Genomic DNA, 17807 nt, shown 5'->3' with positions numbered 1-17807 from the left:
AGCCACAGGTGGCCAGTGGCCACCGTACTACACAGCACAAGCGTAGAGTCTCACTTTTCAAACCAACTTTTTAAAAAATTGCCTTCCTTCCTGGCATCAGAAAGGGGATGAACCATATTAATTCAACTGTATTTAGATGCAGAGAAAGTGGAGTGAGTGTCATTGCTTCTCCCTGGGTTCCACGGAGACCATGCCAGTTACTCCTGTAAGCAGAGCTGAGACATGATACAGACTTGAAAGAGCTGAAGTCATGTCAGCGCTGACTCATGTCCCTCAGACTCACTCACCACGGCAACCTCCAGGAAAGAGAGGAAAGAGGGACAGAGGCCGATGAGTCCTATGGGGGCAGAGCCAAATTGCAAGTTGTCCTTACAGAATTAGAAAGCCACTCATTCAGTTATGGAAAATTAGAAAGTTTTGGTCACGTAAACCCATATGCCAAACTTGAGTCAACCCAAACAAAATTCTGCAAGAGAACATCACGATGAGCATAACAGTCAGGTCTCCATGTCCCCGTCAACCCTGACGGGCCCCAGGGAAGTGGTCTATTGGTCCCATTTGACCGATGAAGAAACTGGGCTCCAGAAAGACTCTATAGCCCATCCCAAATGCAGCACGGCTATTGAGTCAAAGAGTCAGAATTGGGTTTGTTAAACAATTATTTCTTGGAAATCTCTTATGTGCCTGACTTGGCCAGACTACGTAGAAGTAACACAGCCCAGCATAACAGATTCCACATGACATGATCCATAACCATTGGGGTTGTGGGACTATGTGAAAATTTGGTGAAAACTGTAGATCCTCTTCCTAGCGGTAGAAACACAGACACACATGCCTACAAACCTAAACACACATAGCCTTTGCATATAAGTCTACAAATTTCAGAGTTCAAGCTAAGAATTCCTCCCTTGTGTAAGTAGATATGTGTCCCATGTGATTTCACTCAGTAAACAACTAGTTTTCAAGCCAGATGGGGCCCGAGGGTGCAGCTGTGCTCTGGCAGAATTCGAATCTGCGTTTCAAGGGTAGGAACTGTGCTCAGCTGAGAGCCTCTGATCTCTCCGTTGCAGGCCGCCTGGACACTAGGCCTTTCTGCAGCGGCCGGGGCAACTTCAGCACCGAAGGGTGTGGCTGCGTTTGCGAGCCTGGCTGGAAAGGCCCCAACTGCTCCGAGCCTGACTGTCCAGGCAACTGTCACCTGCAAGGCCAGTGCCTCGACGGGCAGTGCACCTGCGACGAGGGCTTCACCGGGGAGGACTGCAGCCAGTTGGCCTGCCCCAGCGACTGCAACGACCAGGGCAAGTGCGTGAATGGGGTCTGTGTCTGCTTCGAAGGCTACACCGGGGCTGACTGCAGCCAGGAGCTGTGCCCGGTACCCTGCAGCGAGGAGCATGGCAGGTGCGTGGACGGCCGGTGTGTGTGCCAGGACGGCTTTGCGGGTGAGGACTGCAACGAGCCCCTGTGCCTCAACAACTGCTACAATCGTGGGCGCTGCGTGGAGAATGAGTGCATGTGCGACGAGGGTTTCACGGGCGAGGACTGCAGTGAGCTCATCTGCCCCAAGGACTGCTACGACCGGGGCCGCTGTGTCAACGGCACCTGCTACTGCGAAGAAGGCTTCACGGGGGAGGACTGTGGGCAGCTCACCTGCCCCAACTCCTGCCATGGCCAGGGCCGGTGCGAGGAGGGCCAGTGCGTGTGCGATGAGGGCTTTGCAGGCGTGGACTGCAGTGAGAAGAGGTGTCCCGCCGACTGTCACAACCACGGCCGCTGCATCGACGGGCAGTGTGAGTGTGACGACGGCTTCACGGGCGCTGACTGCAGTGAGCTCAGATGCCCCAATGGCTGCAGCGGCCATGGCCACTGCGTCAACGGGCAGTGTGTGTGCGACGACGGCTACACCGGGGAGGACTGCAGCCAGCTGCGGTGCCCCAACGACTGTCACAGCCGGGGCCGCTGCATCAAGGGGAAGTGTGTGTGCGAGCAGGGCTTTCAGGGCTACGACTGCAGTGAGATGAGCTGCCCCAATGACTGCCACCAGCACGGCCGCTGCGTGAACGGCATGTGTGTCTGCAACGACGGCTACACGGGCGAGGACTGCCGGGATCTGCGGTGCCCCAAGGACTGCAGCCACCGGGGCCGCTGCGTGGAGGGGCGGTGCGTGTGTGAGGACGGCTTCACCGGCCGTGACTGTGCAGAGCTGTCCTGTCCTGGGGACTGCCATGGCCAGGGTCGCTGTGTGAACGGGCAGTGCGTGTGTCATGAAGGCTTCATGGGCAAAGACTGCAAGGAGCGGAGGTGTCCCAGCGACTGTAACGGCCGCGGCCGATGCGTGGATGGCCAGTGCGTCTGCCATGAGGGCTTCACGGGCCTGGACTGTGGGCAGCGCTCCTGCCCCAATGACTGCAGTCACATGGGGCAGTGCATTGCCGGCCGCTGCATCTGCAATGAGGGCTACACCGGGGAGGACTGCTCAGAGGGTGAGTACCAGAGCTCCCACTGGGGAGATGAGGCTGTGACAGACTGTACACCTGGTGTGTGTGAATATTAAACACACTAACTCTTTGAAGGCCTGATTATTCGCCTGCTGAGCAGCTACCTATTTAAAGTCTCAGGCTCAGAGACGTTATGGAATTGTCCCAAGGACACATAGCTAATCGATCACAAAGCTAATATCTGAGTCTGCCTACCTCATCTGCACTGAGTTTAACACCCATGCCCAGTAGAGGAAATGATAGCTTCCCTTTCGTTAAGCATCAACTTTCTCTCCTACTTCCCACTGACATCAAATCAATAATAAACTTGATCCCTTTATTTGGAGGGAGGTAAAAAATCGGCTACATTGACTGAGCAGTAAGACCATATAAAACAAACTGTTTTCCATGCACACTCAACTCAAGACTAAGTGCTGATCACTCACCAGTCAGGTCTCTTACATCATCTTCTCTGCATTGTCTTTGATCCCAAGGATTGTGAGATCCTTAAAGGAGAATTATCCCTACAGTTAACACAAGGCATGGTGTACAGTTGTGTTCAGTAAACACTGGTTGAGTGAAAACACCACAAAAACCAATAATGCTCATGTTTAGTGAGGGTCTTCTTTCTACTTCTCTCACCCATCCATATTACAGTGGTCACCATGGAGAATTTCTACCTTGATTAAAACTATTGGTAGATAGATAAGAATAAATAAATGCCTGTGGGTTTAATGTGGTCAAGGCAGAACAGCTGGCTGGTAGGGACATGTGAGTCCCAAATGGGATGAGATGAGCTAAGCTGGGCAAGTCCCTCTACCTCACTCACATCTAGAAAGTGAAACAGTTGGACCAGATGAGCTCAGAATACCTTCTGAGTGCAAAGGATGTGTGACTTGAAGTGCAGAGCAGGGAGCTAAGCTCAGACTGCCCCTTCCCATGCAGATGGCCAGGCTCTGAACAAGGTTCCAAGGAACAGAGAGGTGGAGGAAATGGGTCACAAAGAACCCTCCAGGCTACTCTGCAGCCCTGACACCACAGCCTAAAGGTGGTGACGGCCTCCCGAGATTTTAAAGACGGGTGGCAGCAAGGGCTCCCCCGTGAGTTGTGCAGGTTAGAAAATGGAGCTGGACCTCTGTGACTGCTAGTGGAAGGGAGACTCTACAGGGCCCATTACTGACCCCAGCTGTCCTTCCTCTTTCCCACCAGTGTCCCCTCCCAAAGACCTCATTGTGACAGAAGTGACCGAGGAGACTGTGAACCTGACCTGGGAGAATGAGATGCGGGTCACAGAGTACCTCATCCTGTACACGCCCACCCACGAGGACGGCCTGGAGATACAGTTCCGGGTCCCCGGGGACCAGACGTCCGCCACCATCCAGGAGCTGGAGCCTGGCGTGGAGTACTTTATCCGAGTGTTCGCCATCCTGGAGAACAAGAGGAGCATCCCCGTCAGCGCAAGGGTGGCCACTTGTGAGTGAGCAGAACCGCCCTCGGCAGCCTCAACTGCCTCCCCTCGCCCCTTGCCACCTTGCCTTTGCCCCATAGCTCCATAGCTATCCTTACAGAATTACACCAATTAAGACCCTGGAATCCAGTGAAGCCCCCTAAATATTTTCTTAAAGAAATTCCTCATTGCCCTGGCCGGTGTGGCTCAGTAGGTTGGGCATCATCCTATGCATCAGAAGGGTGCCAGTTTTGATTCCTGGTCAGAACACATATCAGGGTTTCAGGCTCAATCCAGGTAGGAGGTGTGCAGAAGGCAGCCAATCAATGTTTTGTTCACATCAATGTTCTCTCTTACCCTCTCCCTTCCTCTCTCTCTAAATTTCAATAAGAAATTCTTTAAAAAACAACAACAACAACAACAAAAAAGAAACTCATCATATACTAACTCATAATAACCTTATAAGATAGGAGCTATTGTTAACCCATTTTACAGATGAGGAAACTGAGACTCCTAATGTTTAAGCATCTCATCCCAAATCAGTTAATAAGTGGTGGAGATGGGATTTGAACCCTGGCAGTCCAGTTGAAGATTTATGCTCTTAACCACTCTATTCCATACTATATTCCTGTGAAACTCACTATATATATATTTAAAAGTAGAAACACTAGAAGTTCAAGTTATTCCTTTAAGAATCTAACATCAGTATAATTTTCTTCATACTTGAAAAGTAAGTTAGGTTAGAAAGTTGTAGTTTTATTTTTTTGCTTAGTCATAACAACATTGGCTGCCATATTAAACTTGTGCTACATGTCAGGAACCATGCCTCACAGTCTACATGCAATATACCACTCAGTCCCAAAACATTCCCAAAGGGCATGTTCTTCTCCCAAGTGAAGAAACTGAGGCTTGGGCATTTTGTGCAACTTTCCTATGTACACAACATGTGTAACTGCAGAGCTGAAATTCTAGCCCAAGTCTGTCTGATTCCAAAGCCTGTGCACATATCAGGTTTAAGCACATGAAATTGCCCAGATTTAACCATATGGTTGGTCCTAACATTAATTTTCATGCTGTCGTGCAGTAGACAGCATCCCAGAAGAACCTTTAAGTATACCCCAGCTCAAATGCCCGCCCCTGGGTTCAGCAGAACAGGGCTTTGTGGCCTCCACCATACATGTCGCCATCCTTACCTCCTCTTCGTGCTCTTCCCGACAGACTTGCCTGCACCTGAAGGCCTCAAATTCAAGTCCATCAAGGAGACATCTGTGGAAGTGGAGTGGGATCCTCTGGATATCGCTTTCGAAACATGGGAGATCATCTTCCGGAATAAGGTAGGGAGCTCAAAGCAGTGGGCGTGCAAGAGTCTAGGAGATGGTCAGAGGCCTCCGCAGACCTTCATATCAACTCTAGTTCTTTGGCTTCTGGTGGGGGACAGGGCTCCGATTGGCCCTTGTATGTTCCCATACACATTTTTAAATGATTTTAGTAAGTCAATAAGCATGGAACTTGGGACTGAGGGCCTAGACCAGTGGTTCTCAACCTTCTGGGCCTTTAAATACAGTTCCTCATGTTGTGACCCAACCATAAAAAATTATTTTCGTTGCTACTTCATAACTGTAATGTGCTACTGTTATGAATCGTAAAGTAAATATCTGATATGCAGGATGGTCTTAGGCGACCCACAGGTTGAGAACCACTGGCTTAGGACATAGAGGAGAGAATAAAAGAGGAAGGGATGAATGTGAAATGAATCATCCCATAAATGAAGAGGCTGGCACCTCCTCTAGGCCTTACCAAGGGCTCCTATCTTTCAGAATAAAGAAGATGAGGAAGAGATCACCAAAAGCCTGAGGAGGCCAGAGACCACCTACCGGCAAACTGGCCTAGCCCCTGGACAGGAATATGAGATATCTCTGCACATCGTGAAAAACAATACTCGGGGCCCAGGCCTGAAGAGAGTGACAACCACCCGTGAGTATCAGCTTTTTTATCACTGACACAATGACAAAGCTGACTGTAACTCATTGCATTTCTGGTTAATAACATGCCCTCTTATATAGCACCTGTATCAATTAGCTTTTGCTACGTAAAAAAAAGCCCAAAACTAAGTGGCTTAAAACTATAATTCTGCACATTGGTGATTTAGGGTTGGGCTCAACTGGGCCATTTTTCTGTTCTTGACTGGGCTCACTTATGCATCTGTGTGGGCTGGGGGCTGGTTGATCTAGAATGGCCCCAGTCTCGGTGCCTTTCTGCTCCACAGGTCTCTCAGCCTCCTAGATACTACCCTGGCCCTGCTCTGATAGTAGCTGACATTACATTGGCTTTAATATTACTTCTGCTGAGCAAATCTCAAGGCCAGTCCAGATATAAGGGGTGGGGACACAGATCCATCTCTTGGGGAGTTCAACATGACATTCCAACGTGGCACGGATGCCGGGTAATTGAGACCATTGCCACATGATCTACCACATCATCGCATTTAATATTAGCACCAGCCCTGTGAAAGAGGTAGGGCAGATATTAGTGTTATTTTTTAAGAGTAGAAACTGAGGCTTAGAGAAACTAAGTTCATTTAACCAATACCGCATGGTCGATGCTATTGGGTCCACAGTTTGAAGCCAGGGTCTCCTTTTCTTAATTGAACCCCACGGCCACTAGCATTCCTGAGACTCTGGTTGTGTAGAATGTGGAGGCCATGTCTTCCACAGAAATCTAAATGGAATGTCACTCAGTGGTAATGAGGTCAGAACTTCTTGGGGGTAGAATAGGATTTGGCACTGCTAGATCATTTGGTGGGAGGGGAGGAAAAAAGCTGAATTTGAAGTCATTCTACTAGAAAGCAGAGTTTTAATTAATAAATAAATAACTTTTTCATTGCCATTTGGGAAAACCTCTATCTTTCTCAAAATAACATTGGTGCCAACTGCTTAAGGAACCAACTCTTCTTGGCAGGGTGTTGTTGGAAAGTTAAATCTGTTGACTAATGACAAGAAAGAACATCTTGCATTTAAATATTTGCACACTTTGCCTAGCTCAGAGCCAGTTTATAGATTGTCTCCTTTATAAACCAGTGTTTTCCATCACCCTGACAACACCCCTCAGTGGTAGGTAGAAGGCAGGTACCAACAGGAAAAAAATCATTTGATCATAAGAAAGGCACAGAGATCAAGCAAATGCATATTTGCTGTGGAGAAGACACACTGAGAATGCATAAGACAGTTCTTTCATCGGCCCTTTTCTTTGGAATCTAAATGTGGGGATTGGCTGCTTTCTTTCTTTCTTACTGCAGGACAAACATCCTAACATTTGAAGTTCCATAAGCACATAAATATCAATACTGAGAGGCAGATAGTTACCTCTTTATTTTGCTGCTACCTGAACTTCTTTCACGTTTAAAGAACCTTAAAGTTTTGGCACCAAAACATTTTTTACTCTTTCCCTCTCATCATAGAGGTTGTATTACAATGGTTTTTTGGCACATGAGTGTTTCTGAGAGGCCTTTGCATTTAGAGGAGAAATAGCATGGGGATTGGACCCAAACAATCCTGAGTTTGAATTCCAGCTTCACTATTCAACATGACCTTAGCAGGTTCACTTCTTTAAACCTCTGACCCACCATCTGGAAAATGGGTTTATGGTATCCTACCTATGGAGTTGTGATGAGAGTAAGACACGAATGACAAAGGACTGTGCTTGGCACGTGGTAAGCACCGGGCAAGGTTAGTCTCCTCTCTTCAAGTGTCCCAAATCCAGCGATAGATGTGTCCTTGACTGAATCCGGACTTCTTAATAAAAGGACCGCTAAGGAAGGTAATAGGTGTGGTTTAGGTGCTTGCTGGCCTAAAGAATACAGGACAGGCAGCCTCACTGTTGAGTCAGAGCATCATTTTCATTGTGCATGTTATGGGTTCATTATCTGTTAGTTGAGACTAACGTAATGACACCTGGAATTCAACAAAAGAGACTGTAAGTGTCTCACAAAAAGCAATGAATTGTTCCTTCTTGCCCCCTTGATAAAACCAAGCTCCTATTGTTTGATATTGTTTCCTCAACCAATATTGAAAACACAAACTTAACTATTTTCAGAAATGAAGAAAGGAGGAAACATTGACCGAATGCCTAGCAGGCCTTCATTTGAGGCATTTGCTGCATGCCTGGAATGTTTCGGTGTTTGCATTAAAAATGTTTGTGTAATTAAAAAAAAATAGAGTTAAGACATAAATGACAGAACCTGACTGTATGCTGGGGATTAAGAAACGTCAAAGACCCTCTGTCTGCATGAGTGAATGAGCCTGTCTAAATTGAATAACACACTTTGGATAAACTGTATAGAAATCTGTTACGGAAGAGTGAGAAAGTTGCAATACTAAAATATTCTTTTTAATTGTGGTAAGAATACTTAGCATGAAATTTGCCCTCTTGGTGAGGTTTTAAGTGTATGATAAATTATTGATCACTATAGGTACAATACTGTAAAATCTCTAGAACGTAATCACCTTGACTAATTCAAACTTTAGACCTGCTGGGGAGTGAATGTGTTTACCTGACTGCATTGGGTCAAAGAAGGCTTCTCGTTAGGAAGCGACCTATAAATGAGATTTTGAGGGGTGAGGAGGGGCAACCGTGGGAAGAAGAAACAAAGAACAGCCAGTGCAGGGCCAGGATGGGAGAAGCATGAATCGCTCTCAGAGCCCTGAGCAGCCTGCAGTCAGAACTCTGAAACCAGAGGCTGGACTGGGCAGGAGGTGAGTACCTGGGCAGGAGGAGGACCAAATGAGGATGGAAAGACAGGCAGCCATGACTTTCCCTCCTGAATTCTTTTCATCAAACTTAACTTACCATACGTTGGCCAGATAGCCGTTGCCTCACTTTTCAGCGCCATAATTCTGATGGAGAAGTTATCAACCTAATGAAAAAATAAAAGATACTAAGTCAGTGTCTTTTTCAAGTGAAACAAGCCCTAAGCTTGTGTCTTCAACTTATGAAACCAGTAATGATAATAACAGAGAACCACCTGTGATGCAGCTGCCAGGTTCCAGGCTCCCTGCCAGATGCTCTGCAAGCATTGCCTCCTTTACTTCTTTTTAAAAATATATTTGTATTGATTTCAGAGAGGGAGGGAGAGGGAGAGAGAGATAGACACATCAATGATGAGAGAGAATCATTGATCAGCTGCCTCCTGCATGCCCCCTACTGGGGATTGAGCCTGCAACTCGGGCATGTGCCCTGACCTGGGCATGTGAATCGAGCCAGTGACCCCCCTAGTTCATAAATTGACACAACCACTGAGCCACACTGGCCAGACTGTCTCCTTTCAAAAAAAGCAACAAACCCTACAAGGTAGCATCAGCCCTACTTATAGCTTGTCGAACAGGACATTGAAGATCAGAAACATAAAATAGGGTCCAGGGGTCAATATTATACCGATATATGCATAGACAGATGGGATGGCTGCCTCTCTCTGCTCAGCCCTGGCACTGTCCCACTCTCTGAAACAGCTCTGTCGCTTGTCCTCTGCCCATCACAGGCTTGGACGCTCCCAGCCAGATCGAGGTGAAGGATGTCACAGACACCACTGCGCTGGTCACCTGGTTCAAGCCTCTGGCCGAGATCGACGGCATCGAGCTCTCCTATGGGATCAAAGACGCGCCAGGCGACCGCACCACCATCGACCTCACGCACGATGAGAACCAGTACTCCATCGGGAACCTGAAGCCAGACACCGAGTACGAGGTGTCCCTCATCTCCCGCAGGGGTGACATGTCCAGCAACCCTGCCAAAGAGACCTTCACAACAGGTAACGGGCCTTCCCCGGAATCGGCACCAGCAAGGGAAGGATTGCGAGACTTCCATTCACCCTTCCTTGGAGTACCTTCCAGGCTCCTTTGACAGCAGGAAAACAAAAAGGGAATTTCCATTCCTTCAAATTTCATTTTCAAATATTGTACTGTTTAATTTTTCAAAGAAAAGATGTTCCCAAATAACCTTCCAAAATAAAAAGTATATACATATTGGTATACCTAGAAGGATCTAGTCTGACACTAAGACACAAGTCCTAGTAAAAAAATTTAAAATAAAAATTTTAATAAATACAGTGTACAGAAAACATGAATGACAAAGATGCCTCCTAATGTCTTAGCCTCTGACATTTTTTTAAAGTACCAGAATGTCAATCAGTCATTTAATAAATATTTTTTCAGAGCTCAGTAAGCACTAGATGAGTTATTAGAAATACAGTGATGAGCCTGGCCGGCATGGCTTAGTGGTTGAGTGTTGACCTATGAACCAGGTGGTCTTGATTCGATTCCCGGGCAGGGCACGTGCCTGGGTTGTGGGCTTAACCCCCAGTAATGGTCAGGCAGACAGCTGGTCAGTGATTCTCTCTCATCATTTATGTTTCTAGCTCTCTCTTTCCCTCTCCCTTCCTCTCTGAAATCAATTTGTACACACACACACACACACACACACATATATGAAAAAATACAGTGGTGTGCACAATAGGCCAGTTCTTACACTTATAGAGCTTATGTGTAAGTTTCTGTGTAGTTCTTTTGATGGTTTTTTTTAAGCACAAAATCTGAGGAAAATGTGAATGACTGAGGTACCACACACGTTAAATGGGGAAGGTGCCGAATATGTAGAATTTGTTCAGATCTGTGCGTCAGCTATTGAGATGGGTATGGGGGCAAGTTTGTTACCTTCCTCCAATGGCAGGAACCTTTTATATCTCAGCCTGAATTGTGAGACCGCCACTCTCTTGGTGCCTGATGTTTTCCATACACATGTCCCTTCCTCTCCCAAATAGGCCTGGATGCTCCCAGGAATCTTCGCCGTGTCTCCCAGACAGACAACAGCGTCACCTTGGAATGGAAGAACGGCAAGGCGGCCATCGACAGCTACAGAATTAAGTACGCACCCATCTCCGGAGGTGACCACGCTGAGGTCGAGGTCCCAAAGAGCCAACAAGCCACAACCAAGACCACACTCACAGGTGAGCTCCGCATCCCAGACCCAGCCGCCCTGGGGACGTGGTCCCGCTCTGCAACCCTCCAGAGAGAGAACATGTGCAGTTCTCAGCAGTCCCTCTCACGGGATGTCAGTGAGTCAGTCTGCAGAACATTCCAGATACTGAAAAGCAATAGCATCCGGGGACAGCTCAGGGCCGTTTTTATGATCTTCTGAAAGTCTTTCCAAATTGAAGCTGAATTTCCACCTGCACGCTCTCTCTTAGGTCTGAGGCCAGGAACTGAATATGGGATCGGTGTGTCTGCTGTGAAGGGAGACATGGAGAGCATTCCGGCCACCATCAACGCGGCCACAGGTGAGGCACCTGGACTCCCTCCCACCCCCCACCCCAGGCGGGCTCTCACAGACACAAGGCTCAGGAGGCAGAAAACCTGCTTTAAAAGAAACAGTAGGCCCTGCTGGTGTTGCTCAGTGGTTGAGCATCAACCTATGAGCCAGGAGGTCACAGTTCGATTCCCAATCAGGGCACATGCCAGGGTTGTGGGCTCGATCTCCATTAGGGGGCGTGCAGGAGGCAGCTGATCAATGATTCTCTCTCATCATTGATGTTTCTATCTCCCTCTCCCTCTTCTTTCCTCTCTGAAATCAATAAAAATAAAACAATTTTTAAAAGAAACAGAGAAAGGAGCCCCTACGGTCATCTAGCCCAGACATCCCATTAGAAAGTCACATGAGCACCACATCCAAGTGAGTCCCACACCGCTCTCAGGACAGAAGGGAACAGCAACTTTCTTTTTAGGAAAATTTGGAAACAGACTTTATCAGAAATCTACAAACTTTTAAAGTTTGTAACCAATTCTAGGGTTGTTGTTTTTTTATACCATTGACTGATTAAAACACATCTGGGGGTTTCTCTTAGAACACACCTAATGTGTATACTTTGGTCACATAAATTATAAGTGGCCAGAACACAGGTGAGTCAGACTTTGCTCTCACCCATGCCTCCTGAAGTGCCAACCTCTGAGTGAGGATGGTGAAGGACACCCTGATTTGAAGCCACTGATTCTTTCTTCAATTTTTTTTTTCTGGGAATGTAGTAATAGAGAAACCCTTTTTCTCTCTCCCTCCACCAGCCTCCTCCTGACCTCCCCTCTAAAGGAAAAGGAGGCTGGAGAGCAGAGGGGGCAGAGGTCATATTTCATTGAGCCTCTCATTATGCAAGAGCCAATACATATTCTGTTTGATCTTTTTCTTTTAAGGTAATTGTAGATTCACATGCTGTTGAAATAATACAGAGACACACCCCTAAACCCCTCACCCAGGTTCCCCCAATGGTAACAATTGTTACCATCACTGGGATTTCTCTTCCATTTTTATACCACAACACCTCCCTCCCTCCCTGTCCCTAACCCTTGGCAATCGTCTTGATGATTTTGTCATTTCAAGAATCTATATATATAAAAGCCTAAGCGACAGTTACAACTGAATAACCTAAACAACTGATCGACCAGTCGCTATGACATGCACTGACCACCAGGGGGCAGACACTCAACACAGGAGCTGCCCCCTCGTGGTCAGTGAGCTCCCACAGCCAGCCAACCTCCTGTGGTCCCTCCCGCTGGCTGGCCTACCTCCAGCGGCCCCTATACCCCCACCCCACTGGCCGGTCCTGATCAGCCCCGATGGGGACTGGGCGAGACGCCCCAATCGGCCCCAATCGCAGGTCAGGCCGAGGGACCCAACCCATGCACCAGGCCTCTAGTGCTACATAAAAGGCATCAGATAGTATGCAACCTTTAGAGATTGGCTTTGTCATTCAGCGTAATTCTCTTGAGATCCATCCAAATTGTTTCTTGTATCAATAATGAGTTCTTTTAAAATGCTTTTAATTGAGTAGCATTTCATGGTATGGGCATGTCACTATGTTCTTTTCAGTCTTCCAAAAACCAGCCAGGTAATTTACAGTGGCATTTACAAGGTGGAAACTGAGGCCCAGTTAGGTGAGTCTCCTGAAGCCCCCAGTTGCTTGATGGTGGACCTGGGGCTGCAGCCCAGAGCCAGCTGCCTTTCAGTCCCAGAAGCAGCCTGCCTCCCAGCCTGAGGAGTGTTCATCTCTGTGTTTTCCTCCCAGATATGGACGCCCCCAAGGACCTTCGGGTGTCTGAAACTACAGAGACCACCCTGACCCTGCTCTGGAGGTCACCATTGGCCAAGTTTGACCATTACCGCCTCAACTACAGCCTTGCCTCGGGCCAGCCGGTGGAAGTGCAGCTGCCCAGAGACACCACCTCCTATGTCCTGAGAGGCCTGGAACCTGGGCAGGAATATGCCATCCTCCTGAGAGCAGAGAAGGGCAGGCACAAGAGCAAGGCCGCGCGGGTAAAGGCATCCACAGGTGAGGTCAGCCCCCGAGCTCCCTACAGACACTGTTAACTGTGAGGTTTGCACACCCAGCAGCCAGGCTGCCTTCACACGAGAACACCTGGTGGGAAGTCCTGCTACTCTCTCCACTCTTGAAGCCTCTAAATGCCATTTTCAAAGAGCAACTTACTAACCTTTCCCTCTTGTCAACTGAGTCAGCAGTTTCCTTGCTGGGTGATGAATAGTGGTTTTTAACTATTTCCTCCCAGGAGAACTTAAAGCATCAGGATTTGTGTTTGTCTTTGGTTCTTTTCTTTCTTTTAATTTTGTGTTCAAATTGTTTCTTGTCCCCGCCTCCTTTAGCCTAACGATTAATTTACCTTTAGTTTTATTTCTCTTCAAGATGACCGGGAATGTTGGTAATAATTCTTTGGTTATTTCTCATTCAGTGTTTCTGTTCCAGGTTTTTGCTTTCCTTTAGGTTACCTGAAACGTTGCACATGGTCCTTGGAGCCTTTTTTCAAAGTACCCTTCTTATTTTCTAGCTCCTCTTAGTCATTAAGAGTGAACTTCATCTTCCCATGGCTGCTGATCCTGACCTCAGTGTCCCTGCCAGCCCTGTGATTCTGTTCTTTGTACCTGCTGCCACATTTCCTTGGTGGCTAAAACGAAAAAAAAAAAACACAAAAATAACAAATCAGTTCTTCCTATATGGAAAATATACACATATTTTGGCCCCCTAATAAAGATTATAATGGAAAATGTTAATTCTTCAGGGTTTGACAAGTAATAGTCTTTAGTTTCAATGTAACTAGTAAGTATTGAGAACCTACTGAATACACTGTAGTGTGCTAGTATTTGAGGGGCAAGCGGGTCATGTACTTGTCACTGTCACTCTGGCTCAGGTGCTCCTGCTCACAGACCGTGGGGAAGACTAGATATTCAGAGTGTTAGATGGAACTCAACCAAGGACAGGGAATGATTGGGAGAATCAGGAGCAGCCAGAGTGTCATGACAGAGATGTTACTCCAGCTGAATCTCCATAAACAGAAAAGAGGTTGTAATGATGGGCAAATATGGAAATGCCTTTGAGTCTTTGTCACGTCTGAATACTTTCACCAGCATATAACATAAATCTCAAATAACAGTCACTTGGAACCTGCTTTCCTCTCTCATAGAGTGAATCAGAGGTTAGGTGATTCAGGGATAGCATAGCAGATCCAAATTATCAGTGACTCAGGCTCCTTCTCTCTTTCTGATCCACTCTTCTTGGCTTCCATTCTCAAAGTCTCCTCCATGTCACAACACGGCTGCTGCAGTACAGCCCTCACACCTGTGTTCTAGGCAACATAACGGAGGGGAAAAAAGAATCAAAAAAGAGAACCTACTAGATGAGTCTTTCTGGAAACCTCCCTAATGCCTTCTACTCACATTCATCGGTTGTTCCTGGCTGTAAGTGAAGTCTAGGAAAGACTAAGTAGTCTCTGGCTGAGCATGTCGCTGCCAAATGAAAGTGTGGTTGTTTGTGAGGAGGAGAGAGAAGGGGCATCTGGTATACCACAGCAGCCTGTTCAGAGTCTGAAGTGAGCCCCGGCAGTCAGTTCCACTGACTGAGCATCTGCTTCCCACCAGCTATGAGCTGACCATCGGGGTGCTCTGGAGGGGAAGCCTAATCACAGATGAAGGCGGGCAGGACAGAATCAGGAAGGAATACATCCATGGTAGAGATTAGAATGTGGCAGTTTGTTATCAAGGGATAACAAAGAATCAGAAAAACAAAAAAAGAGGAAACTCCTCCTCTTCCTTTTTCTCCCACTCCCTCACTACTCCTCCTCCTCCTCCTCTTCTTCTTCTCCTTCTTTCTCTCTGTCTCTCTCTCTGTTTTTCCCCGACTTTGACAAATGCTGTACCAAAGTGAGTTTTATAGCTCCATTCAATCATATTAGCTCTGGCTACAGCCACATTATCCCACTCTCCAGGAGGGAAGCACAGGCCTCACAGCTCAGAGAGAGGCAAGCTTTCAAGTGAACCACAGGCTGGGGTTACTTTGTGTCTGACTGAGAGCCCCATTTTGGCATCCCAAAGGCTCATGATTTCATTTCCCAGGCATGCCTCCTTAACACTGTTTCAAAGAAATCATTTGTATATTTAAGGACATTGTCTTATAAGAAAAATGTGCAAAGTCCCTTTTATTGGTTCTTTGCCCACTGTCTCCATAATATATCTCTCTATAGCTTTCTCCATAGAACTGTTCTATTTTATTAAAATTCCTTCTCCTGAATTCTGTCCTCCCAAGTCTCTTACATTTACTACAGACAATAATATAGTACAAGTGTGCTGTGTGCTAAGTTCTGGGGATGCTAGATCAATTAAGACAGGTCTGTGCTCTGAGGAATTCACTACCTAGTAACAAGAAAGCACGAGCTCTAACCGGTTTGGCTCAGTGGATAGAGCGTTGGCCTGCAGACTCAAGGGTCCCAGGTTCGATTCCGGTCAAGAGCATGTACCTTGGTTGCAGGCACATCCCCAGTAGGGGGTGTGCAGTAGGCAGCTGATTGATGTTTCTCTCTCATCGATGCTTCTAACTCTCTATCCCTCTCCCTTCCTCTCTGTAAAAAATCAATAAAATATATATTTTTTTTAAAAAAAGAAAGCACGATACTCCACTTGCTGGAATTAGGGGTGCAGAGCAGGCAGCAGGAGCACAGAATGACTTTGAGCATCAGGAAAGATTTAAAATAGGAGGAAGCTAAAAATAAAATAAATAAAATGGGAGGAAGCTGTTGGACAGACACCTAGAGACAAACAGGACTATGTTGTGGAATATGTAAAGAAACAGAAGTCCAGGCACTTGGCCTTGGTAAGCACAGGAAAAGAAAAATGAAGTGGGAGCTCTTGGGTAGACGTACCATGTAGCTACAAGTCTTGAAATGTCAAAGGGTTGTAGGTTCAAACCTCAGAAGAAAGGGACTTCCAGTTCTGCATCACTAGATTCTCAAAAGCAGAAGTCCTCAAAGAAAGAGCCACTCATCCTCTGTGGGTTTCACAGAGCAGATGTGGAATTGGCTGCCCAAAAGCATTTTTCCCAAGGAAATCCAGGGCTCTAGCCATGGAATTGAGCCAAAGTGCAAGCCTTTTCCTTGATGTGGCACCCAATTAAAAGTATGCACAACCCAGCTGCCCATCACACCTAAAATAAAATCCAAAGACCCTACCACAGGCTACAAGGCCCTGCAGAATCTGACCCATCCCATCACTCTGACCTCATTCCACCCTTGTCCTCATACTCATTTCACCATGGACACATGCTATTCCTGCTGCCAGGGAACCACTTTTCTCTTAGTTTTTCCCATGGCCTTTTCCTGGTTGCATTCAACTTGTGTGTTATTCAAAAGCCTTTTCTGGCCACTGATATAAAATGGTGCCCCCATCCTAGTTTACCCCTCCATGCTGCTCCAAAGTTCATGACACTTATCTGGCCTGATATCATTCAGCAGTTGGTTTAATTATCCATGGCCTACCTCCTACTGCCAACCAAAATGGAAGCACTCTGCCTCTACCCAGTGCTGCATCCCTAGGGCCTTGGACACAGCCAAGCACAAGACATGTGCTTTAATGAGCACTGTGGACCTCAGTTGTTCCAGAGGCAGCATTTCCATTGTATCCTCTGGCCTCTCCCACCTCAGTACTAGCAGCCCAAATTCTCCTTCTTAAGGATTAAGGAGAAGGAAAGGGAAGTCATTCCCCTGGAAGGTCTCAGTTAAGCTTAATCTGGAGAGAAAAGAGACGCAGGGAGGGAGGGGGTAGGTGGGAGGAAGGGAGGAAAGGAGGGTACTATGCCTGTTAGCATTGAAAAAATTGAGTGTGTATCAGGCATATCCTTCCCAGCCCACCTCTCTGCATTTGACCCTGATAACCTCAGGGGAACCCTGCTTGGAGTGGAGGCCAGGAATTTGCTGCGAGCAATAGGGACATAAAACCTGGAGAATACAAAGAAACACAAAGCCACTGAAGCATCTTTCCATGCCAGTGTTGGGGAGGGAGAGATTTCCCTCTTAGTTCTTCTGGCTGGTGGAATAACTAAAATGACAGAAGACAGATTAACAGGTGACAATCACCAAATTTATGTATGTTCCAAATGGATATTTGGCTCAAGAACAATTTGGCAGTAGAGGCTTATACGCCATCTTAAGCTAAAAAGAAAGGAGGGGTAGTGATTTGGGCCATGAAAGGGGAGAAAGTTCACATGGAGATGCAGAAGCAAATATTTGGTAAATGAATGTTTGCTGGGCTACCTTGAACAATGGGACACACAAAGGACTTTGACCAAAGGGGCCTTGCTATGTTGCTCCTTGTCTGTCACACCTAGTTCATATTAAATTGTGGTCATTTATGATGATAGCTCCCTTCCTGGAGAAAGTCCTCTATCTAATTTTCTTAAGCAGCTAGAGAGAAGGTCAAAGGTTCTTCTTGAGTCTTTAGTTCCTTAAAAATAACTATTTTAGAATAACAAACTTTCCAAAGAGGCATATTTTAAGGCAGCAAGCTGCCCT

At 46.8% G+C, this 17807-nt stretch overlaps 1 protein-coding gene across 8 annotated transcripts in view; it reads left to right on the top strand.

Moving 5' to 3' along the window:
- TNC (tenascin C) overlaps positions 1 to 17807 on the top strand; it is an 86686-nt gene that overhangs the window by 25976 nt on the left and 42903 nt on the right. For all 8 annotated transcript variants that reach the window (XM_070430782.1, XM_070430780.1, XM_070430783.1 and 5 more), the window contains exons 3-10: positions 1071 to 2480; positions 3684 to 3947; positions 5140 to 5255; positions 5739 to 5895; positions 9455 to 9724; positions 10733 to 10918; positions 11159 to 11248; positions 13025 to 13288. In XM_070430782.1, the coding sequence (XP_070286883.1) occupies positions 1071 to 2480; positions 3684 to 3947; positions 5140 to 5255; positions 5739 to 5895; positions 9455 to 9724; positions 10733 to 10918; positions 11159 to 11248; positions 13025 to 13288 (2757 nt within the window). The remainder of the gene's footprint in view (positions 1 to 1070; positions 2481 to 3683; positions 3948 to 5139; positions 5256 to 5738; positions 5896 to 9454; positions 9725 to 10732; positions 10919 to 11158; positions 11249 to 13024; positions 13289 to 17807) is intronic.

This window comes from Myotis yumanensis, unplaced genomic scaffold (genome assembly GCF_028538775.1).
Source record: "Myotis yumanensis isolate MYYU_CA2020_CCGP unplaced genomic scaffold, mMyoYum1.0.hap1 SCAF_12, whole genome shotgun sequence".
Lineage (NCBI taxonomy): Eukaryota > Metazoa > Chordata > Mammalia > Chiroptera > Vespertilionidae > Myotis > Myotis yumanensis.
Note: the sequence above shows the minus strand (reverse complement) of the source record. Positions and strands in the feature narration are given on the sequence as shown.